At 34.6% G+C, this 19,573-nt stretch overlaps 1 protein-coding gene across 1 annotated transcript in view; it reads right to left on the bottom strand.

The window, feature by feature from the left end:
- The window catches only part of LOC123244916 (vomeronasal type-1 receptor 2-like), a 1,407-nt gene extending 1,028 nt beyond the window's left edge, over positions 1-379 (bottom strand). The window contains exon 1 of the mRNA XM_044673577.1: positions 193-379. Coding sequence (XP_044529512.1) covers positions 193-379 — 187 coding nt within the window. The remainder of the gene's footprint in view (positions 1-192) is intronic.
- Between the last annotated feature and the right edge of the window lie 19,194 nt (positions 380-19,573).

The raw sequence follows: 19,573 nt of genomic DNA, 5'->3' as shown, positions 1-19,573 counted from the left end.
TGGGGGCTTTGACTTTGATCCTTGCCCACACAGAGTTGTTGGGACTGATGATGATGGCCTGGATCATGCTCAGAAGGCTTGTTGTGCATACAGAAAGTCCCCTGGAAATTCTGTAAATGTACATGACTACTTTACACCCCAAATCATTGAAAATATTTCTCATCCCAAAACAAAACATGATTTCTGGGATGCCTCTGGTAAAAAGTGTTGCCATATTGGCCAAAGTTAAATGAGCAAGAATCAAATCCATGGGCTTCTTTTCTTTAGGCTTTTTGAAAGCAATATAACCATAAAGTATGAGCAGCAATAAATTCCCTGCAACACCAATGGCACATTGAAAGAAGAATGCCATACCAAAGATAACCTCACTAGATACCATTTGGCTTGAAGGAGTCAGTAGATCTGATACCCCAATGAATTGAAGAGCCTAAAAAGGGAAGAGTTGAACAACCTAAAAACAAAAGTTATGGAGTTGTATGATTTCTACAAATATTACATTAATGTGCCATTTCTTCGAACTGTTAGAATGTTGATAATTGATGGAATCCTATGTTAATAGTTAATATAATCATAGATTTTGTCTGATTTAAACTACTGAAATCTTGAAATAGTACTATATTGTTACTATTTCCCTACAGCTTTTTCAAAATTCTTAATCATGCTGGGTAGTCATTAGAATAATACAATTTGTGACATTAATTTTTAACTTTAGTTATTCCATCAATAATCATTTTCAAATACCTAATATTTGCCGTTCAATGTGCTACATGTTAGGGATGGAAAGAAAGGCAAAATATAATCCATATTTTTAATAGTTTCATAATCTAATAGAAAACATCTTATAAAAAAACATGAATAAGCAAACTAAATGCCAGATAAGACCTAGAGTTGGAGGATGGAGTATCCTATTCAAGAAACAAGAAAAAATGTAATGTCACTGGACCAGGCAGTGCCCATGGGAAACCATCATAAGATGTAAGAAGATTAGAAAGGTGAGATCAGAGAGGTTATGAAAAGTCAAAAATGCCCTGGTGATAGAAAGCCACTTCATTTTGTTGAGTAGGGGAATGACGTAGTGAGATCTACACTTCAGAAGATTGCTTTACTAGAGAACAGACAGAAATGGGAAGAGATTTGAGGTATGGAAACTTAACTAGAAAGCTACTGCAATAGTTCGGGCAGGAGGTGATGACCAAGATTTTAGCAGTGTCAGAAGAGAAATGTTCTATTCAATAAATTTTATTAATGTAAAATGTAAAGTATTTGGCCATGGACTAGATATTAGCCATGAGAGTAAGGAGTTGAGGATGATACCTAGACAGTCAGTCTGGGTGTCAGGAAAGATATTATTTTCAACAGTAAGATGGAAATTATGAAGAATGTTATGGGGTAAAAATATTAAGTTCAACTTTGAACATATCAAGTTTAAAATGTCAATGGAACAATTAATTTGAGATTAGTAATCCAAAGTTTAAAATTGGAGACTACAGAGCTGGAAAGGTTTGAATTGGATCATCAGATTTAAGAATCATTGATGTACAGATAGCCACTGAATTCCAGGAAACAGATCAGATCACCAAGTGATACAATACAGAGAGATAGGTGAATAGAACCCAGGACAGAGACCTATGGACAACCCAAAATTAAAGGGCATGACTTGGATAAATACCCAGTATTAGACCATAAAAAAGTAATTAGATAGCTTGAGAGAGCATCACCCAAAGAGAGCATCAACTTGAAGACCCAGAGAGAATATCACATAGGTGATTGACAATGTTAGAGGCTGCAGAGAGATCAAAAAAGATGAGGATTGAAAAAAGACCATTCTTTTTGGCAATTAAAAGATTGCTAATAACTTTGTGAAGAGTAAGTTCAGAAACCAAACTACTGAAAAATAAAAACAGAGGGAGAAGAAAGGAAAGGAGACACATTTAGCCAAAAATGGGGAAAGAGACAAAGAATGATAGCTAGAGCAGTCTTTAGTTTTAGAAATGTATATGAGAGGTAGTAAAGGCATTGAGTTAGGAGAGGATTAACTAAATGAAAAAAGAAATGAAAAGGAAGAAAAAAAGTGAAGAAAGGGATAAAAGTTTACAGAAGAAAGGAATGAAAAGATATAACTCAAGTGTTTGAAAATTATATTATTCATTAAAGAAACCCTGTGTTTGCTATCCACAGGTAATGAAAGATTACATGTACAACTATTATCTTTAAAGTTTCAATATTTTTATGGGTGGCAGGGAAGAGCAATATTTCAGGGAGTAAAGTTCCAACAGAATCAGTATATTTGATAGGTAAAACACCCCCAAGAGATGCTACACAAGTTAATATGAGACTCCCAACTTCCTTTCCAAGCAATCATTAATGCAGCCAAAGAAAACAGATGCAGTGAACTAGGAAATGCATACAATGGAAATTCAAAATAGTTCTCTGTATGAGACATCAAGAGATGGCATAAGATCTTTCTACCAGGTAAGTTAGATCTTATGAAATATGTAGTTTGGGAAAATCTGAACTACCTAGCAATGAGTAGTAGAATAAGAGAACTATAATAAGAGCAAAAGAACTAGGAATCTATTCATGTCCCTGCTGAAAACTATGTAATTGTGCCCTAATTATTTGTCTTTTCTTGGTCTTATTTTTTAAATGGAAAAGCAGTTATCACTTTATTTTCTCTTTATATATGCTACCTAAACAGTAAATACAGATTGGTCTATGCTGAAAAAGCATATCTCCATTTTTCAAGTTGTGTATAAAACCTCTTAGGAGGTATGTCAAATGGAATATAGCTCATATGCCCTGAGTTTATAAACTCACAATTTAGAATAGGAAAGAATCATACTGATGACTGGATTTACTGAAAAATACTGTTGTGGGATACAGGCCATTATGGAAGAATCAATCCTTTAATTTAAGTATAAGAATAAGAAAAAAATAAACAGAAAATACAAAGTAAAAAGAAAAATGCAAGAAAATAGGCATAGTGATAGTAGTATTGCCTGGTATTACAACAAAGAGTGTGGGGGCATCAGGGAAAGGAATGAAAACACAGAAGGAAATCAAAGAAATTAAAGGAAATAGTTTAAGAAAACAAAGAAAAAGAAACAAAGAAAAATTTTAAATATTAACCAAAGGAGTAGAGAATGTTACTAGGTGAAAAGAGGTCAAAAAGGTCTTTTTTTCCTAGAAGAGAAATAGAGATTCTAAGAAGTAACTATTTCTCTATAGAAATAAAGGGGTAAATCACCTAAAGATACACCTAAATACATATAGAAGATTTTTTAAAAGGGGAAAAGAGACAATAAAGAAAAACAAAATGTAATGGAGAGAATATGCAGAACTATATGTGTAGACATATAGATTATATGTACATTATTTAATGGATTATCTAGATATAGATAATATGAGAGTAAAAAGAAATGGAGCCTATAATATACTCTTTTTAATTATCACAATCACATATAACATATATATTTTATATATATATAGATAGATAGATAGATATATGTGTGTGTGTGTGTGTAGAAAATGTAAAGAAAAGGAAACATATTAGAAAAGGAAAATAATGTATACATTACATACAGACATATCTGTGTAGCAACAAAAGAGGAGAAGAGGAAAAGAAAAAATGAGATTCTTAAAGATCTCTTCCCTAATCTTTTTCTATCTCAAAGCCCAGGATTAAAGAGCTACTTACTGTATCCCTTTGGTCTCCTTGATGTAATGAAGGAGACTGACAGAGAAGATGGGAACTGCTAACATTCAAGATATAAGAACCTTGATGTTCTCATAGTGAGGTCTCTGACAGCCTGAATCTGGATGGCAGTGACTGGGGCCAAATTATAGAGAAGCAAACTATATGAGGTCATCTTTTAACAGGGCTGTGATTATCATGTCACCTGCAAAGGCTTTGACACTGTCTGATTTGAGAGTCTCCAACCTGTTACCAACAAAAATAAATGTATCTAACATGTGCAAATCATCTCCACCATCAATTAACTAAAATTGTTTATTTTGAATGGAAAATTGCTCTCTGGGCAATAAGCATTTTGAGGTTTAAGTACTTTAACTGAGGAGTGTGATTTTAACTAGGGAAAATGAAGTTCATACAAAGGAAGAATCATAACCATCACTCACTTTTTTTTACTTTTGAGAGATAGTATAAAGTCAATTATTTTCTATTTATATTAACTGGGGACAAAAATTAAAATTTTATTTTTGATGAATGTTCATCAAATAAATGAAAAAGGTTCATTCCTACCTCTGATCTTTCTGCTAAATATACATCCTCTGACAGGAACAAAAGATGTAAAATTGTAACATGTCTCAAATCTATTTGTCAAACCGCTTTATTTTAGAAATAAAAAACTAAGGCTTAATGAAGTTAAGTGACTTGCCTAAAGTCACACTAGTAAGAAGCATTAAAATCAAGATTTGAACCTAAGTCCTTTTACTCCAAAGCCTGTGATGGCAAACCTATGGCACAGGTGCCAAAGAGGGCACACAGAGAGCTCTCTGTGGGCACACAGCACTGTTGCCCAGCACAGTTCATTACTAGAAAGGCTGAGGGACTCAAACAGAGGTGCTCCCTTCCCCCTCTATACCATGTCTGATGACATTTTTTCACATCACCTGTTCCTCTGCCCAGTAGCCTAATGGGAGCCCACAGTGGGTAAGGTGGGTGACTCACAGATGCCAGAGATGGAGGGGAGAGGAGTGCTTGGGCCACTCCTTTCCTTCTGTCTATGTGTGCTAAGGACATTCCTCACTTCACCCACCCCTCCACCCAGCAGCCCAATGGGAGGGCTTCATCTATCCCCTATGCAGGGGTAAAAGACTCCCACACAGGTCCAGGAAAATCTCAGAGGCAGGACAGGATAGATTTAGTTATTAGATATAGTGATTTAATCAGTATCAACCCCACTAAGACTTAAGATAAAGGGTCTAGGGAGTATAGCTAGTGATACATACAGACTGTTTACACAATTTTTCAAGTATTATGAAACAAGTATTAAAGATGGGATTTCAACTTGGGTTTTCCTAAAGCACACTGTTCATATACACCAGTGATTCCCAAAGTGGATACTACTATCCCCTAGTGGGTGCTGCAGCAATCCGGGGGGGATGTGATGGCTACATTTTTTTGTATTACATTCTATTCTGAGTTTAATAAATAGTTTCATAATTTCCAGTGGGCACTAAGTAATATTTTTTTCTGGAAAGGGGGCGGTAGGACAAAAAAGTTTGGGAACCACTGATATACACCATACTGTCTCTACTTAAATCTTTTCTTCTATTTTTAGTGTTAAATGGTGGGCCTATAATCTATTTTAACTCATCACCTCACCTACGAAATGTATTTACAATGCAACATGAATTAAACAGGAGAATTTTAATACTTCACAGCTCATTAACATGTCAGTTTCACTGCTATAAGCTCAATTCCAATTTTGATTTCAACTGCAATTTGCAAAGTTTAAAGCTCCCTATCGAGGGTGCAGAGTCAAGACAGTGTCTTATTGACGGCAAAAACCAAAATTGCTCTGACTATCCTTCCATATCAATTTTTACAAAGTGCTTCTAAAAGATAGGAATCCAAACCCAACAGCAAGATGGAGTCACAGGTGTCTTCCACTGAAGACAATGTGATAGGTAGGTAGAGAGAGTTGATTTTCAAGGGACAAGAGGGAACCAGAAGCAAACCTGCACATTGATGAGTGATGGACAACCACCCCACTTGATTATCTAGGTTCTATGATTTTAGAACACATAAATTTAGGATCATGGGATAGCAACTACACCAACTCATACCCACCTCTTGAAATCCCATGCCCAGGCATCAGGTGGAAGGGAAGAACAAAAGCTCCAAGGCTCATTAGTTCAGCAGATCTAATCCTGTAAACCAGCAGAGGAGAGCAAATCATTGGCAAATAGCTTATAGCCCACAGGCAAAAAAAAAAAAAAAAGATTGTGAAAATGAATAAACAACATAAAAAGCCCATGACTCTGGAAAATTTCTATGTGGAAAAAAGAAAAGAGTAGGTTGAATGCTTCTACATGGAAAAAGAGCAAAAACAAGCAGAGGATGATGGAATATAAGCAACTATAAGCAAAACTTCAAAAAAATATGAATTGGTCTCACACTTTGGAAGAACTCAAAAAGGAATTCAAAAGTCAAATAACAGAGATTGAAGAAAAATGGAGAAAAGAAAATAATATTTTAAAAGACAAAACTGGTCAAATTGAAAAAGAGGCGAAAAAATTCAACAAAGAAAAGAGTACCATGAAAGGAATAATGGACCAAATGGAAAAGGGGGATCAAAAGGTCATTGAAGAAATTCAGTCTTTAAAAATTAGAATTATACAAAGAGAAGCTAATGACTTCATGAGACATTAAGAAATAATAAGAGAAAATCAAAAGAATGAAAAAATAGAAGAAAATATAAAATTTCTCATAAAACAACAACTGACCAAGAAAATACATCTAGGAAAGATCATATAAGAATTATTGGACTACCAAAGAAATCATGAACAAACAAAAAAACCTAGACATCATACTACAAGAAATTATCCAAGAAAATTCCCCTTATATTATTGAATAGAGGGTAAAATTGAATCCCAAAATGACAACTCCCAGGAATTATGCCAAGTTCAAGAACTTACAGACAAAGAGAAAATACATCAAGTAGTTTTCAGATATCATGGAGCCTCAGTCAGGATTACACAGAATCTAGAAGTTTCCACATTGAAAGACCAGAAGACTTGGAATATGGTATTCTGGAAGGCAAGGGAACTGGGATTACAACCAAGAATTATCTACACAGCAAAACTGACAATATTCTTTCAAGAGGGAATATTTTCGTTTAATAAAATAGATTTCCAAGCATTCCTGAAGGAAAGACCATACCTGAACAGAAATTTTGATATCCAAATACAAAATTTAGAAGAAGCAAAAAAAGGTAAATACAAAAGAGAAAAAAATTAAGGGCTTCAATAAGGTCAAATTGTTTATAATCTAATAAGGAAAATGATATCAAAAACTCTTTAAAATACTTAACATTATTAGAGTAGTTAGAAGCAGTATACATAGGTGTGTACATGAGAATGATATGTCAAAAAATAGGGGTGAAAAGGAAATGGGAAGAGAGAAGTAAAATGGGGTAAATTATATCACATAAAGAAGCACAGGAATGGGGTCAGGGGTAGAAAACTTAAAATGGAAGGGAGGAAGAGGGCAGTGAGGGAAAATACTTAAGCCTTAATCTCATTGGAATTGGCCCAGAGAGGGAAGAATAGCCAGATTCAGTGGGGTACAAAATCCTATTTTACCATATAGAGAAAGAGAAGGGGAATAAGAGAGAGAGTGTGGTGAGAAGGGGACTAATATAAGGCAAGGAGAAGCTGAGGGGGTGATCAAAAGACTATAGAGAAGTAAGAGGAGAATAATAATGGTGGTGGTGGAAAGAAGAAGAGTATTAAGTAGAGGGGAATGATTAAAAAATAAATACCTGTGTTAAGGGAAAGAGTGAAAGGAGAAAGGGTAGGATTAAAAGAGGAATTCAAAATGGAGGGGAATACACAGATGGTAATCATGACTGTGAATGTAAATGGGATGAACTTACACATAAAATAGAAGCAGTTAGCAGAATGGATTAAAAAACAGAATATGTTGATTACAAGAAACACACTTGAGGCAAACAGACATACACAGAACAAAGGGAAGAGGCTAGAACAGAATCTATTGGGCTTCAATTGAGACAAAGAGGGCTGGATTGGCAATCATTATCTCAGATAAAGCTAAAGTAAAAAAGATTTGATTAAAACAGATAAGGAAGGTAATTAAATCTTGATAAAAGGCAGCATAATGAAGAACTATAAGTACTCAATTTATATGAACCAAATGGTCTAGCATCCAGATTTTTAAAGGAGAAAATAAAGAAGCTAAAGGAGGAAACAGATAGTAAAACTATATTAGTGGGGGACCTCAACCTTCCCCTTTCAGAACTAGATAAATCTAACCAAAAAATAAATTAAAAAGAACTAAAGGAAATGAATGTAATTTTTAAAAAGTCAGAATTAATAGATATCTAGAGAAAAGTGATTAGGGATAAAAAGTAATATACCTTCTTTTCAGCAGCACATGATACATATACAAAGATTGACTATGTGCTATGGCACAAAAACATTACAACCAAATGCAGAAAAGCAGAAATAATAAATAGAACTTTTTTCAGATTCTACTGCAATAAAAATTATAATTGGAAACTAATAATCTAATTCTTCAAAACCAGTGGGTCAAAGAACAAATCATATCAATAATCACTGAATTCACTGACAAGAATGACAATGAGGGGACATGTCAAAATTTATGGGATGCAGTCAAAGCAATGGTCAAAGGAAAATTTATATCTCTGAGTGCTTATATCAACAAAATAGAGGGAAAAGCAGAATTGGGCATGGAACTAAAAAAACTAGAAAAAAATTTAAATCCCCAGTTAAAGACTAAAATGGAAATCCTAAAAATCAAAAATTAAATTAATAAAATTGAAAGTAAAAGAACTAGTGAACTAATAAATAAGACTAGGATCTGATTCTATTGGGGGGCAAAGCAAATAAAATAGATAAAGCATTGGTTAATTTGATAATAAGAAAAGAAAGATTAGAATCAAATAGCCAATATCAAAAGTGAAAAAGGTGATTTCTCATCTAATGAGGAAGAAATTAAGGCAATCATTAGGAGCTATTTTGCCCATTTACATGAAAATAAATCTGACAATCTAGGAGAAATGAATGAATATTTATAAAAATATAAATGCCTAGATTAACAAAAGAGGAAGTAGAATACTTAAACAATACCATCTCAGAAAAAGAAAATTAACAAGCCATTAAGGAACTCCCCAGGAAAAATCTCCAGGGCCAGATGGATTCATAAGTGAATTCCACCAAAGATTTAATGAACAATTAGTCCTAATATTATACAAACTATTTGACAAAAGAAGCAAAGAAGGAGTCTTACCAAATTCTTTTTACGACACAAATATGGTACTGATACCTAATCCCAGAAAGACCAAAAACAGAGAAAGAAATTTACAGACCAATCTTCTTAATGAACATAGATAAAAAATCTTAAGTATAATAATAGCAAAGAGACCTCAGCAATACATCACAAGGATTATTCACTATGACCAACCGGGATTTATACCAGGAATGTAAGGTTCTTTTAATATTAGGAAGACTACACACATAATTGGCCATATCAATAATCAAACTAGCAGAAATCACATGATTTTCTCAATAAATATAGAAAATGCCTTTGACAAAATACAACACCTATTCCTATTGAAAATACAAGAAAGCAGAGAAATAAAAGGGCCACTTCTCAAAATAACGAGTATTTACTTGAAACCATAAGCAACTATCATCTTCAGTGGAAACAAGTTAGAAGTCTTCCCAATAAGATCAGTAGTTTTCAAATGAAGAATTCAAAGCTATCAATAATCATATGAAAAAATGTTCTAAATCCCTCCTGATTAGAGAAATGCAAATTAAAACAACTCTAAAGAACCACCTTAAACCTATTAGATTAGCCAATATGACAATAAAGGAAAATAATAAATGTTGAAAGGAATGTGGCTAAATTGGGACACTAATGCATTGCTGGTGGAGTTGTGAATTGAATCAACCATTCTGGAGGGCAATTTGGAATTATATCCAAAGGGCTACAAAAGAATGCATACCTTTTGATCCAGCAATACCAATACTAGTTTTGTATCCCAAAGAGAAAAAAAATGGGAAAAGACCTGTTTGTAGAAAAATATTTATAGCTATGCTTTTGTGGTGGTAAAGAACTAGAAACTAAATGGATGTCCCTCAATCAGGAAATAGTTGAAAAAATTGTGGTATGTGATGGTGATGAAATATTATTGTGCCATAAGGAATCATGAACAGGATGATTTCAGAAAGAACTAGAACGACCTATGTGAACTGATGCAGAGTGAAATAAGCAGAACCAAGAGAACATTATCCACAGTAACTGACTCATTATCTAGAACAATTCTGAGGGACTTATGAAAAAGAATGCTATCCCACCTCCAGCGAAAAAACTGTTGGAATATAAATGCAAATGAAAACACGATTTATTGCTTGTTTATTTTGATAAATGTTTTGGGGTTTTTGTTTTATAAGATTACTCTTACAAAAATGAGTAATATGGAAATATATTTTAAGATATAATACAGATATATCCCAGTGGAATTACTTCTTAATTCCAGGATTGGGGAGGAAAGAAAGGAGGGAGACCACATAATTCATCCAATCTTGGAAAATCTCTGTGTAAATTTGTGACTGTAAAAAATAAAGATGAAATTTAATTTAAAAAACAAAGTTATGTAATGGGCTTCTGTACTAGCAGCAATGCAATGACACAAGACAGCTCTGAGGGATTTATGGTAAAGAACACTACCCATATTCAGAGAAGATCTGCAGGAGAGGAAACATAGAAGATAAACAATTGCTTGAATGCATGGGCTGAGGCGGATGTGATTGGGGATGTAGACTCGAAATGACCACACCAATGCAACTAACAACAATATGAAAATAGGCCCTGAACAAGGACACATGTTACAACCAGTGGAAATGTGCATTGGCCCTAGGTGGGGGGGGGGGGAGGGGGGTGAAGGGGAAAGTAGGGGCATAAAGTATGTAAACAGGTTAAAAGTGAATATTAATAAATGTTTAAAAAAAAGTTCCATATCAACCTTTACTCAGATCTCCTTGAAATCTGGAATAGTATTGATATCCTTTCATGTCCCCATTATAAGCTCACAAAGATCTAAAACTATGAAGAAGGTGCTAGGGCAAATGGTTTAAGTTTAGAGGAATACTTATCAAAGACTAATATTCCTACCTTTATTGGGAAATTTAGCAGCTGAACTAGGAAGATTAATTAAGAGAAAAGATATCCCTTCTCCCCTGTGTAAATGGAATTAACTCTAGCCATTCATAGTCAAAAATCTACTCATCCTCGCAGTAGAAATGATGTAATTCCTCACCTTCCTTAGTGGGGAGGGGAGACGAGTTACCCACACGTGACAATAAGTAACAAATCAAGAATAAGGGACGGCCCTTTGGGCAGTCCAAATCAATGTAGAGACTGCCATTTGTCCATTTGAATTAGAGGTGGACCCATGGGAAGTGACGAAAGGCACTATCTCTTTAAGTATGTTGGTTACTTCCTGTGGAGGCAGTTCCTGCCTTGAACTTGGTGCTGAAGGATCTCCTGAGACCACAGACAGCTTACACTCTGTATTGTCACGTGGGTAAGTTAGGCTAACTTCCTTGGCCTACCTAGGCCGCTTCCAAACTCTGCCTATCTGGTTGCTGGGCCTTGTGGCTTGCAGCTTCATTTATTTAGCCTTTTAACCTTCTCCCTCATCCAGGCCTGACCAGGCCTGGACTAGTCTCCCTTTTTCTTTATTCCTATACTTTTACCTTCCTGATTGTAAATAAACTTGCCTCAACCCATGTGGACTTGGGTCTGATTTAATTACGGAATCAACCTGAATTGTTGATTCCTGGAGGCCACGTTTTAAATATATATCTATAAAATACCTAAAATTTCTCTCTTACACCCCCATAGATAGTACAAGAAGAGTCTATCTGTATAATATCATAGCACAAAGACATTCTAAATGGTCATTCCATTTTGTATGATAAAGCCAGATAGTTTCAATACCTGTTCTAAAAGGTAATTGATCTGCTCCAAAGAGTAATCTTAAAACATAGGATAATTTTTGTAATCATCTGAGGATGATGTAATATTTTTTGTCTTCATTTCAAATTTTATTTTATTTTATTTTGAATTTTATTTTGAATATTTTCTCCTAGTTACATATTTCATGTTCTTTCCCTCTCCCCCAAACCACCCTATCACCCCTTAGCTGATGCACAATTCCAGGGGGTTTTACATGTGTCATTGATCAAGACCTAATTCCATATTATTGATAATTAGACTAGATTTATCATTTAGTGTCTACATCCCTAATAATATTCCCAACAGCCGATGTGTTCAAGCAGTTGTTTTTCTTTTGTGTTTCTCCTCCCACAGTTCTTCCTCTGAGTGTGGCTAGTTTTCTTTCTCATAAGTCCCTCAGCCTTGTTCTGGATCCTTGCATTTCGGCTAGTAGAGAAGGCCATTATGTTCAGTTGTATCACAGGGTATCAGTTTCTGTGTACAGTGTTCACCTGGATCTGTTCCTTTCACTCTGCATCAATTCCTGGAGGTCATTAAAGTTCACATGGAATTCCTCCAGTTCTTTATTCCTTTGAGCACAATAATATTTCATCTTCAACAGATACCACAATTTGTTCAGCCATTCCCCAATTGAAGGACATTCTCTCATTTTACAATTTTTTACAACCACAAAGAGCATGGCTATAAATATTTTTGTACATTACCTCTTTGGAGTATAATCCAAGCAGTACTATGGCTGTATCAAAAAGAAGGTAGTCTTTTAAATCCCTTTGAGCATAGTTCCCCATCCAGAATGGTTGGATCAGTTCACAACTCCACCATCAATGCATTAATGTCCCAATTTGGCCACATCCCCTTCAACATTCATTACTCTCCCTTGCTGTCATTTTAGACAATCTGATAGGTGTGAGGTGATAATTCAGAGTTGCTTTTATTTGTATTTCTCTAATTATTAGAGATTTAGAACACTTTCTCATGTGCTTATTGATAGCTTTGATTTCTTTATCTGAGAATTGCCTATTCATGTCTCTTGCCCATTTATCAATCAGGTGATGGCTTGATTTTTTATACAATTGATTTAGTTCCTTGTATATTTCAGTTTTTTGTTTTAAAGATTTTTTTTCAATTTGTTGTTTCTTTTCTAATTTTGCTAGTATTGGTTTTGTCTGTACAAAAAATTTTTAGCTTAATGTAGTCAAAATTATTTATTTTACATTTTGTGATTTTTTTTTCTAACTCTTGCTTGGTTTTAAAATCTTTCCCTTCCAATAGATCTGACAAGTATACTATTCTGTGCTCACCCAATTTACCTATAGTTTCCTTCTTTTTTTATTCAAGTCATTCACTCATTCTAAGTTTATCTTGGTATAGAGTGTGAGATATTGATCTAGGCCCAATCTCTCCCATTTGTTTTCCAATTTTCCCAAAAGTTTTTGTCAAATACCAGGTTCTTTGTCCCAAAAACTGGGTCCTTTAGATTTATTGAAAACTGTCTTGCTAAGGTCTTTTACCCCTAGACTATTCCACTGATCTTCCTTTCTGTCTCTTTTCCAGGACCATATTGTTTTTACAACTATTGCTTTGAAGTACAGTTTAAGACCTGGTACTGCTAGGCCACCTTCCTTCATACTTTTTTTTCATTATTTCCCTTGATATTCTTGATCTTTTGTTCTTCCAAATGAACTTAGTTATGGTTTTTCCTAATTCAGTAAAAAAGATTTTTGTTGTTTGATAGGTATAGCACTAAATAGGTAAATTAATTTGGTTAGGATGGTCATTTGTATTATGTTAGCTCAGTCTACCCATGAGCACTCAATGTTTTTCAAATTGTTTAGATCTTGTTTTAATTGTGTGGAAACGATTTTGTAGTTATGTTCGTATAATTCAGGTGTTTGTCTTGGCAGATAGATTCCTAAGTATTTTATATTGTCTAGGGTGATTTTAAATGGAATTTCTCTTTCTAACTCTTCCTGCTGTGATGTGTTGGAAATATATATATAAATGCTGATGATTTGTGTGCTTTTATTTTGTATTCTGTAACTTTGCTAAAGTTGTTGATTATTTCCACTAACTTTTTAATTGAATCTGGGATTTTTTAAGTAGACCATCATATCATTTGCAAAGAGTGATAGCTTGGTCTCCTCATTACCTATTTTAATACCTTCCATTTCTTTTTCTTCTCTTATTGCTACTGCCAGTGTTTCTAGTACTATGTTGAATAATAGAGGTGATAATGGGCATCCTTGTTTCACTCCTGATCTTATTGGGAAGGCTTCTAATTTATCCCCATTACATATGATGCTTGTTGATGGTTTTAGGTATATGCTGTTTATTATTTTTAGGAAGGGTCCTTCTATTCCTATACTTTTCAGTGTTTTCAATAGGAATGGATGCTGTATTTTGTCAAAGGCTTTTTCAGCATCTATTGAGATAATCATGTGATTTTTGTTGGTTAGACTATTGATATGGTCAATTATGTGGATGGTTTTCTTAATGTTGAACCATCCTTGCATTCCTGGTATAAATCCCACCTGATCATGGTGGATGATCTTCTTAATTACTTGCTGGAGTCTCTTTGCTAGTATTTTATTTAAGATTTTTGCATCTATGTTCATTAGGGAGATTGGTCTGTAGTTTTCTTTCTCTGTTTTTGATCTACCTGGCTTTGGAATCAGTACCATATTTGTGTCATAAAAGGAATTTGGTAGGACTCCTTCTTTGCTTATCATATCAAATAATTTGTATAGTATTAGGATTAGTTGCTCTTTGAATGTCTGATAGAATTCACTTGTGAATCCATCAGGCCCTGGCAATTTTTTCCTAGGGAGTTCTTTGATGGCTTGTTCAATTTCTTTTTCTGATATGGGATTATTTAGGTATTCTATTTCTTCTGCTGTTAATCTACGCAATTTATATTTATGTAAGTATTCATCCATATCTGCTAGATTGTTTTATTTATTGCCATATAATTGGGCAAAATAGTTTTTAATGATTGCCTTAATTTCCCCTTCATTAGAGGTGAGGTCTCCCTTTTCATCTTTGATACTGTCAATTTGGTTTTCTTCTTTCCTTTTTTTTATTAGATTGACCAGTACTTTGTCAGTTTTATTTGTTTTTCAAAGTACCAGCTTTTAGTCTTATTTATTAATTGAATAGTTCTTTTACTTTCAATTTTATTGATTTCTCCTTTCATTTTTATAATGTCTAACTTAGTTTTTAGCTGGGGATTTTTAATTTGTTCCCTTTCTAGTTTTTTGAATTGCATGACCCGTTTATTGATCTTTGTCTTCTCTAATTGTTATTATATTCACTCAATGATATAAATTTTACCCTATGTACTGCTTTATCTGCATCCCACAGATTTTATTAGGATGTCTCATCATTGTCATCCCCTTCAATGAAATTATTAATTGTTTTTATGATTTGTTGTTTAACTATCTGATTTTGGAGAATCATATTTAATTTCCAATTAGTTTTTGGTTTGCCTGTCCATTTGCCCTTACTGATTATTATTTTTATTGCATTATGATCTGAAAAGGTTACATTTATTATTTCTACTCTTTTGAATTTGTTTGCCATGTTTCTATGCCCTAGTACATGGTCAATCTTTGTGAATGTACCATGTGCAGCTGAAAAGAAGGTGTATTCCTTTTTGTCCCTATTTACTTTTTCCCACATATCTATTAAATCTAATTTTTCTGGGATTTCATTCACCTCTCTTATCTCTTTCTTATTTATTTTTTGGTTTGATTTATCTAGATCTGATAGAGGAATATTCAGATCTCCCATAGTTTTACTATCCATTTCCTCTTTGAGCTCTGCCATTTCTCCTTTAGAAATTTGGATGCTATACCATTTGGTGAGTACATGTTGAGTACAGTTATTTACTCATTATCTATACTGCCTTTTATCAGGATATAATTACTTTCCCTATCTCTTTTAATCAAGTCTATTTTTACTTTGACTTTATCAGAAATCATGATTGCCACTCCTGCCTTCTTTTTCTCAGTTGAAGCCCATAGATCTTACTCTAGCCATTGACCTTAACCCTGTGTATGTCCACCTGCCTCGTGTGTTTCTTGTAGACAACATATGGTAGGATTTTGAATTCTAATCCACGCTACTATTTTCTTCTCTTTTTTAAGTGAGTTCATTCCATTCACTTCAATCATTATAATTTTTAGGTGTGTATTCCCTAACATTTTGGTATCCTTTCCTAGTTCTATCATCTTCTTACCATATTTCCTTTTAAACCAGTGGTTTGTTTTAAATCAATCTGCCTTGTCCCCTCCCTTGATTTACAACCCTTTCCACCCCCTCCTTTCCCCTCTTATTATTTTTTAAAGTCTAATGAGTTCCCTTCTCCCTCTCTTCCCCTCCCTTTAAGAACTCCTTACCCCATAAACCCCCTTGGTTTATCCATTCTGACTTTATCCCTGTGTAGGGTTAGATAGAATTTAATATCCTAATGACTCTAGCTACTCTTCCCTCTCAGAACTAATTCTGCTGAGAGCAAGGTTTAAGTATTTTCTTTTATACTCTCTTACTCTAATTCTTATAATAGTATTTTCCCTTCCCCCTTCCCATGCCCTCTTTGTGTGGTATAGATTATCCTATTTTTCTTATTCCTTCAAGTTACTCTTGGTGCCATCTTCTATTCACACACACACACACTTTTCCCCCCCCATATCATCTTAGACCATTTAGTACTCCAACCTCTCCTTATCAATAATTCCTCTAATTACTATAATAGTGAGTACAATTTTTTAGAATTACATGTAATATTTCTACATATAGAAATACAAATAAATTGATCTTATTGAAGCCCCTGAAGAAGGCAATTTAAAGATAAGAATTTTCATTCTTTCCCCATTCTTTCTTATGTACATTTTCATTTTTCTCTTGGTTTTTGTGGTTGAATATCAAACTTTCCATTTAGTCCTGGTCTTTTCTGTGCAAATACTTGCAAATCTTCTATCTTCTTGAATGCCCATACTTTCACCTGGAAGAATGTAGTCAGTTTTGATAGGTAGGTGATCCTTGGTTGTAGACCCAGTTCTCTTTCTTTTTTGAATATCATGTTCCCAGTCTTGAGATCTTGTAGTGTGGAGTCTGCCAGATCCTGTGTAATCCTGATTGGTGTTGCTTGATATCTGAATTGTCTCTTTCTGGCTTCTAGTAATATTTTCTCCTTAACTTGGAACCTTTTGAATTTGGCTATTACATTCCTAGGTGTTGTCTTCTGAGGATTTAGTGTAGAGGGTGATCAATGGATCCTTTCAATGTCTATTTTGCCCTCTTGTTAGAGAACATTGGGGCAGTTTTCTTGGATAATTTCTTGTAATACACTATCTAGGTTTCTATTTTTCTGTGATTTTTCCAGAAGATCAATAATTCTCAAGTTGTCTCTTCTAGATCTGTTTTCTTGAGCTATTAACTTCTCATTGAGATATTTCATGTTTCCTTCTATTTTGTCAGTCTTTTGACTTTGCTTCATTAATTCTTGTTGTCTTGTGAGATCATTGGCTTCTAATTGCCCAATTCTAGCCTTTAGAGACTAGTTTTCAGCTATAATCTTTTGGTTTTCCTTTTCAATCTGGTCTATCTGGCTCTTCAAGTCTTCCAGGTGGTCATTTCTGGTCTTCAATTTGCTTATCAATTCATTTGATTTCAGAGCCTCACTTTCCAATTGTGAAATTCTGCCTTTTAAACTGTTATTTTCTTGCCAGATCTCTTCCATCTTTCTCATGATCTCAGATTTGAGCTCTTCAAGATCTTGTGACCCATTTTCATTTTTTTGGGAAGGTCTGAATGTCTTTAACTGTTTGTCCTCTTCTGTTTTCTGGGAATTTTCTGTGCAGAAGTTATCAAGTATTAGCTTTTTTCTTAGTTTCTTGTTTATTTCTTGGGCCTTGCTTGGCATTATTATGCTTTATCTGCCAGAAGTCTGAGTAAGGCAATCTGATTTTCTTTGTATGGAGTTAGGGAGCAGTTTTTGCCTGAGGCTACTTTGTGAGTCTCTTGGCTTCTCTGGGGACCCTCCTGGGGTCTCTGGTCTAGCTGTTTTCTGGGTCAAGCCCCCATGGTCCTAGCTGGCTGCCCAGAGCCTGGAACTTGGCCAAAGCTTGCTCCTCTACCTGAGGTTTTCCCCTGAATCTGAGAGCACTGCTTCTTCTCTCTCAGCCGTATTCTGAGCCCAAGGTCTGAGATTTCCAGACTCCTGGGGTCTCTGGTCTAGCTATTTTCAAGGTCAAGAGCCTGTGGTCTTAGCTGACTGCCCAGAGCCTGGAACTTGGCCTACGCTTGCTCCTTTCCCTGAGGTTTCCGCTTGAGTCTGAGTGAGCTGCGTACTGCTGGTGCCTCTCTCAGCCTCACTCCTGTGTCCAAGGTCTGAGTTCTCCATCCTCTTGGGGTCTCAAGTCTTGCTGCTCTTGGGGGCAAGCTCTTAGTGGTGTCAGGTAGCTACCAAGGAACTAGGTTTTGAGCCCCAGCTCACTCTAACTCTGGAGAGCAGCCTCTGGCTGCTATTCTGGGTAGGGTGTGGAAAGGTTTATCCACTAGTGTTTTGATGGGAGCTATTCCCCCCCCCCCTTATAGGATGGAAGAGCCCAAATCCCACGTACCTTTGATACTGCGCCCTATAGTGGGGTCACTTCTTTCATCTGGATTTATTTTTTTGTCCTTTGGAGGCATGGTATATCAGTTGGTAAGGAGAGAAAGTCACCCTGCTTCTACTCTGCAGCCATCTTAACCAGGAAGTCCATTCATTTCCAATGATGTATCAGTGATGAGTATCACTTAGTTGGCTGACATGAAGAAAGGGCATTTTATTTATTCTGATCAGGCCTCTGGGAGGTATGTATCCATAACCAGTAATTAACTATTTTAAAAGAAGTGTCTATCCAGAGAGGAAGGACCTCAAGGATTTCAATTGAAAAATGAAAACCTAAAAAAGATAACACTGGCCACTTTTCTTACCTTGTTTATTTACCTGGACATCACTTTTTTTCCATTACATTAGAAGAAGATTGATAATTTATTAAAAAATGATCAGGAAGAGAGCAAAGGGTAGTAATCAGTAGCATAATTAGGGACATAGATAAAGTTTTGTCATAGGGCAATTCTTCTATCACATATTGAAACTGGTATTTCTAAAAACAAGGCACAACCAAAATAGTGGGTCAAATGGTAAGTAAACAAGGAAAATAAAATGAATAGATAAAACACATCTCCAAATCTAAGGGAAAGAGTAATAAATTGAGAGGGGTAGAAGTTTTAAAAGACAGCATATTGGAATAGGGTCACTTTTAAGTAATTTAAACTAAAGTAACTGAAGTGATAAAAAATACTGTCTTAACAGAGGAAGAAAAATGTTAATTTGGAAAATCATTAAAAATAGAGGAAAAGATAAAACTAACTCTCAACTATAAATGTGAATGAACTGAACAATTAAATAAAATGAAAAACAATAAGGAATGGTATAAAAATTTAGAACTTCCCAATTGGTTGCTTATAAGAAATACAACTAAAAAGCAGCCATAACAAAAACTAAAATAATGGAGTATGGGGAAAAGTTTATTATACATCATATTAATTTTTAAAATATAAGAATTGTAGAGATGTTAACAGACATAGCAAAAATAAATATTCACAATAATAAAAGAGATAAACAAGGAAACTACATCCTAAAATGAAGACATACATAGAGAACAAATCACTATCAGTATTAAACTTATGTGCTCCAAATACTCTATCCCCAAAATTCATAAAGGTATAACTGAATTACAAGGAGATATGTAGAGTAACATAATTGTTCCAGTT

This window comes from Gracilinanus agilis, chromosome 4, assembly GCF_016433145.1.
Source record: "Gracilinanus agilis isolate LMUSP501 chromosome 4, AgileGrace, whole genome shotgun sequence".
NCBI lineage: Eukaryota > Metazoa > Chordata > Mammalia > Didelphimorphia > Didelphidae > Gracilinanus > Gracilinanus agilis.
Note: the sequence above shows the minus strand (reverse complement) of the source record. Positions and strands in the feature narration are given on the sequence as shown.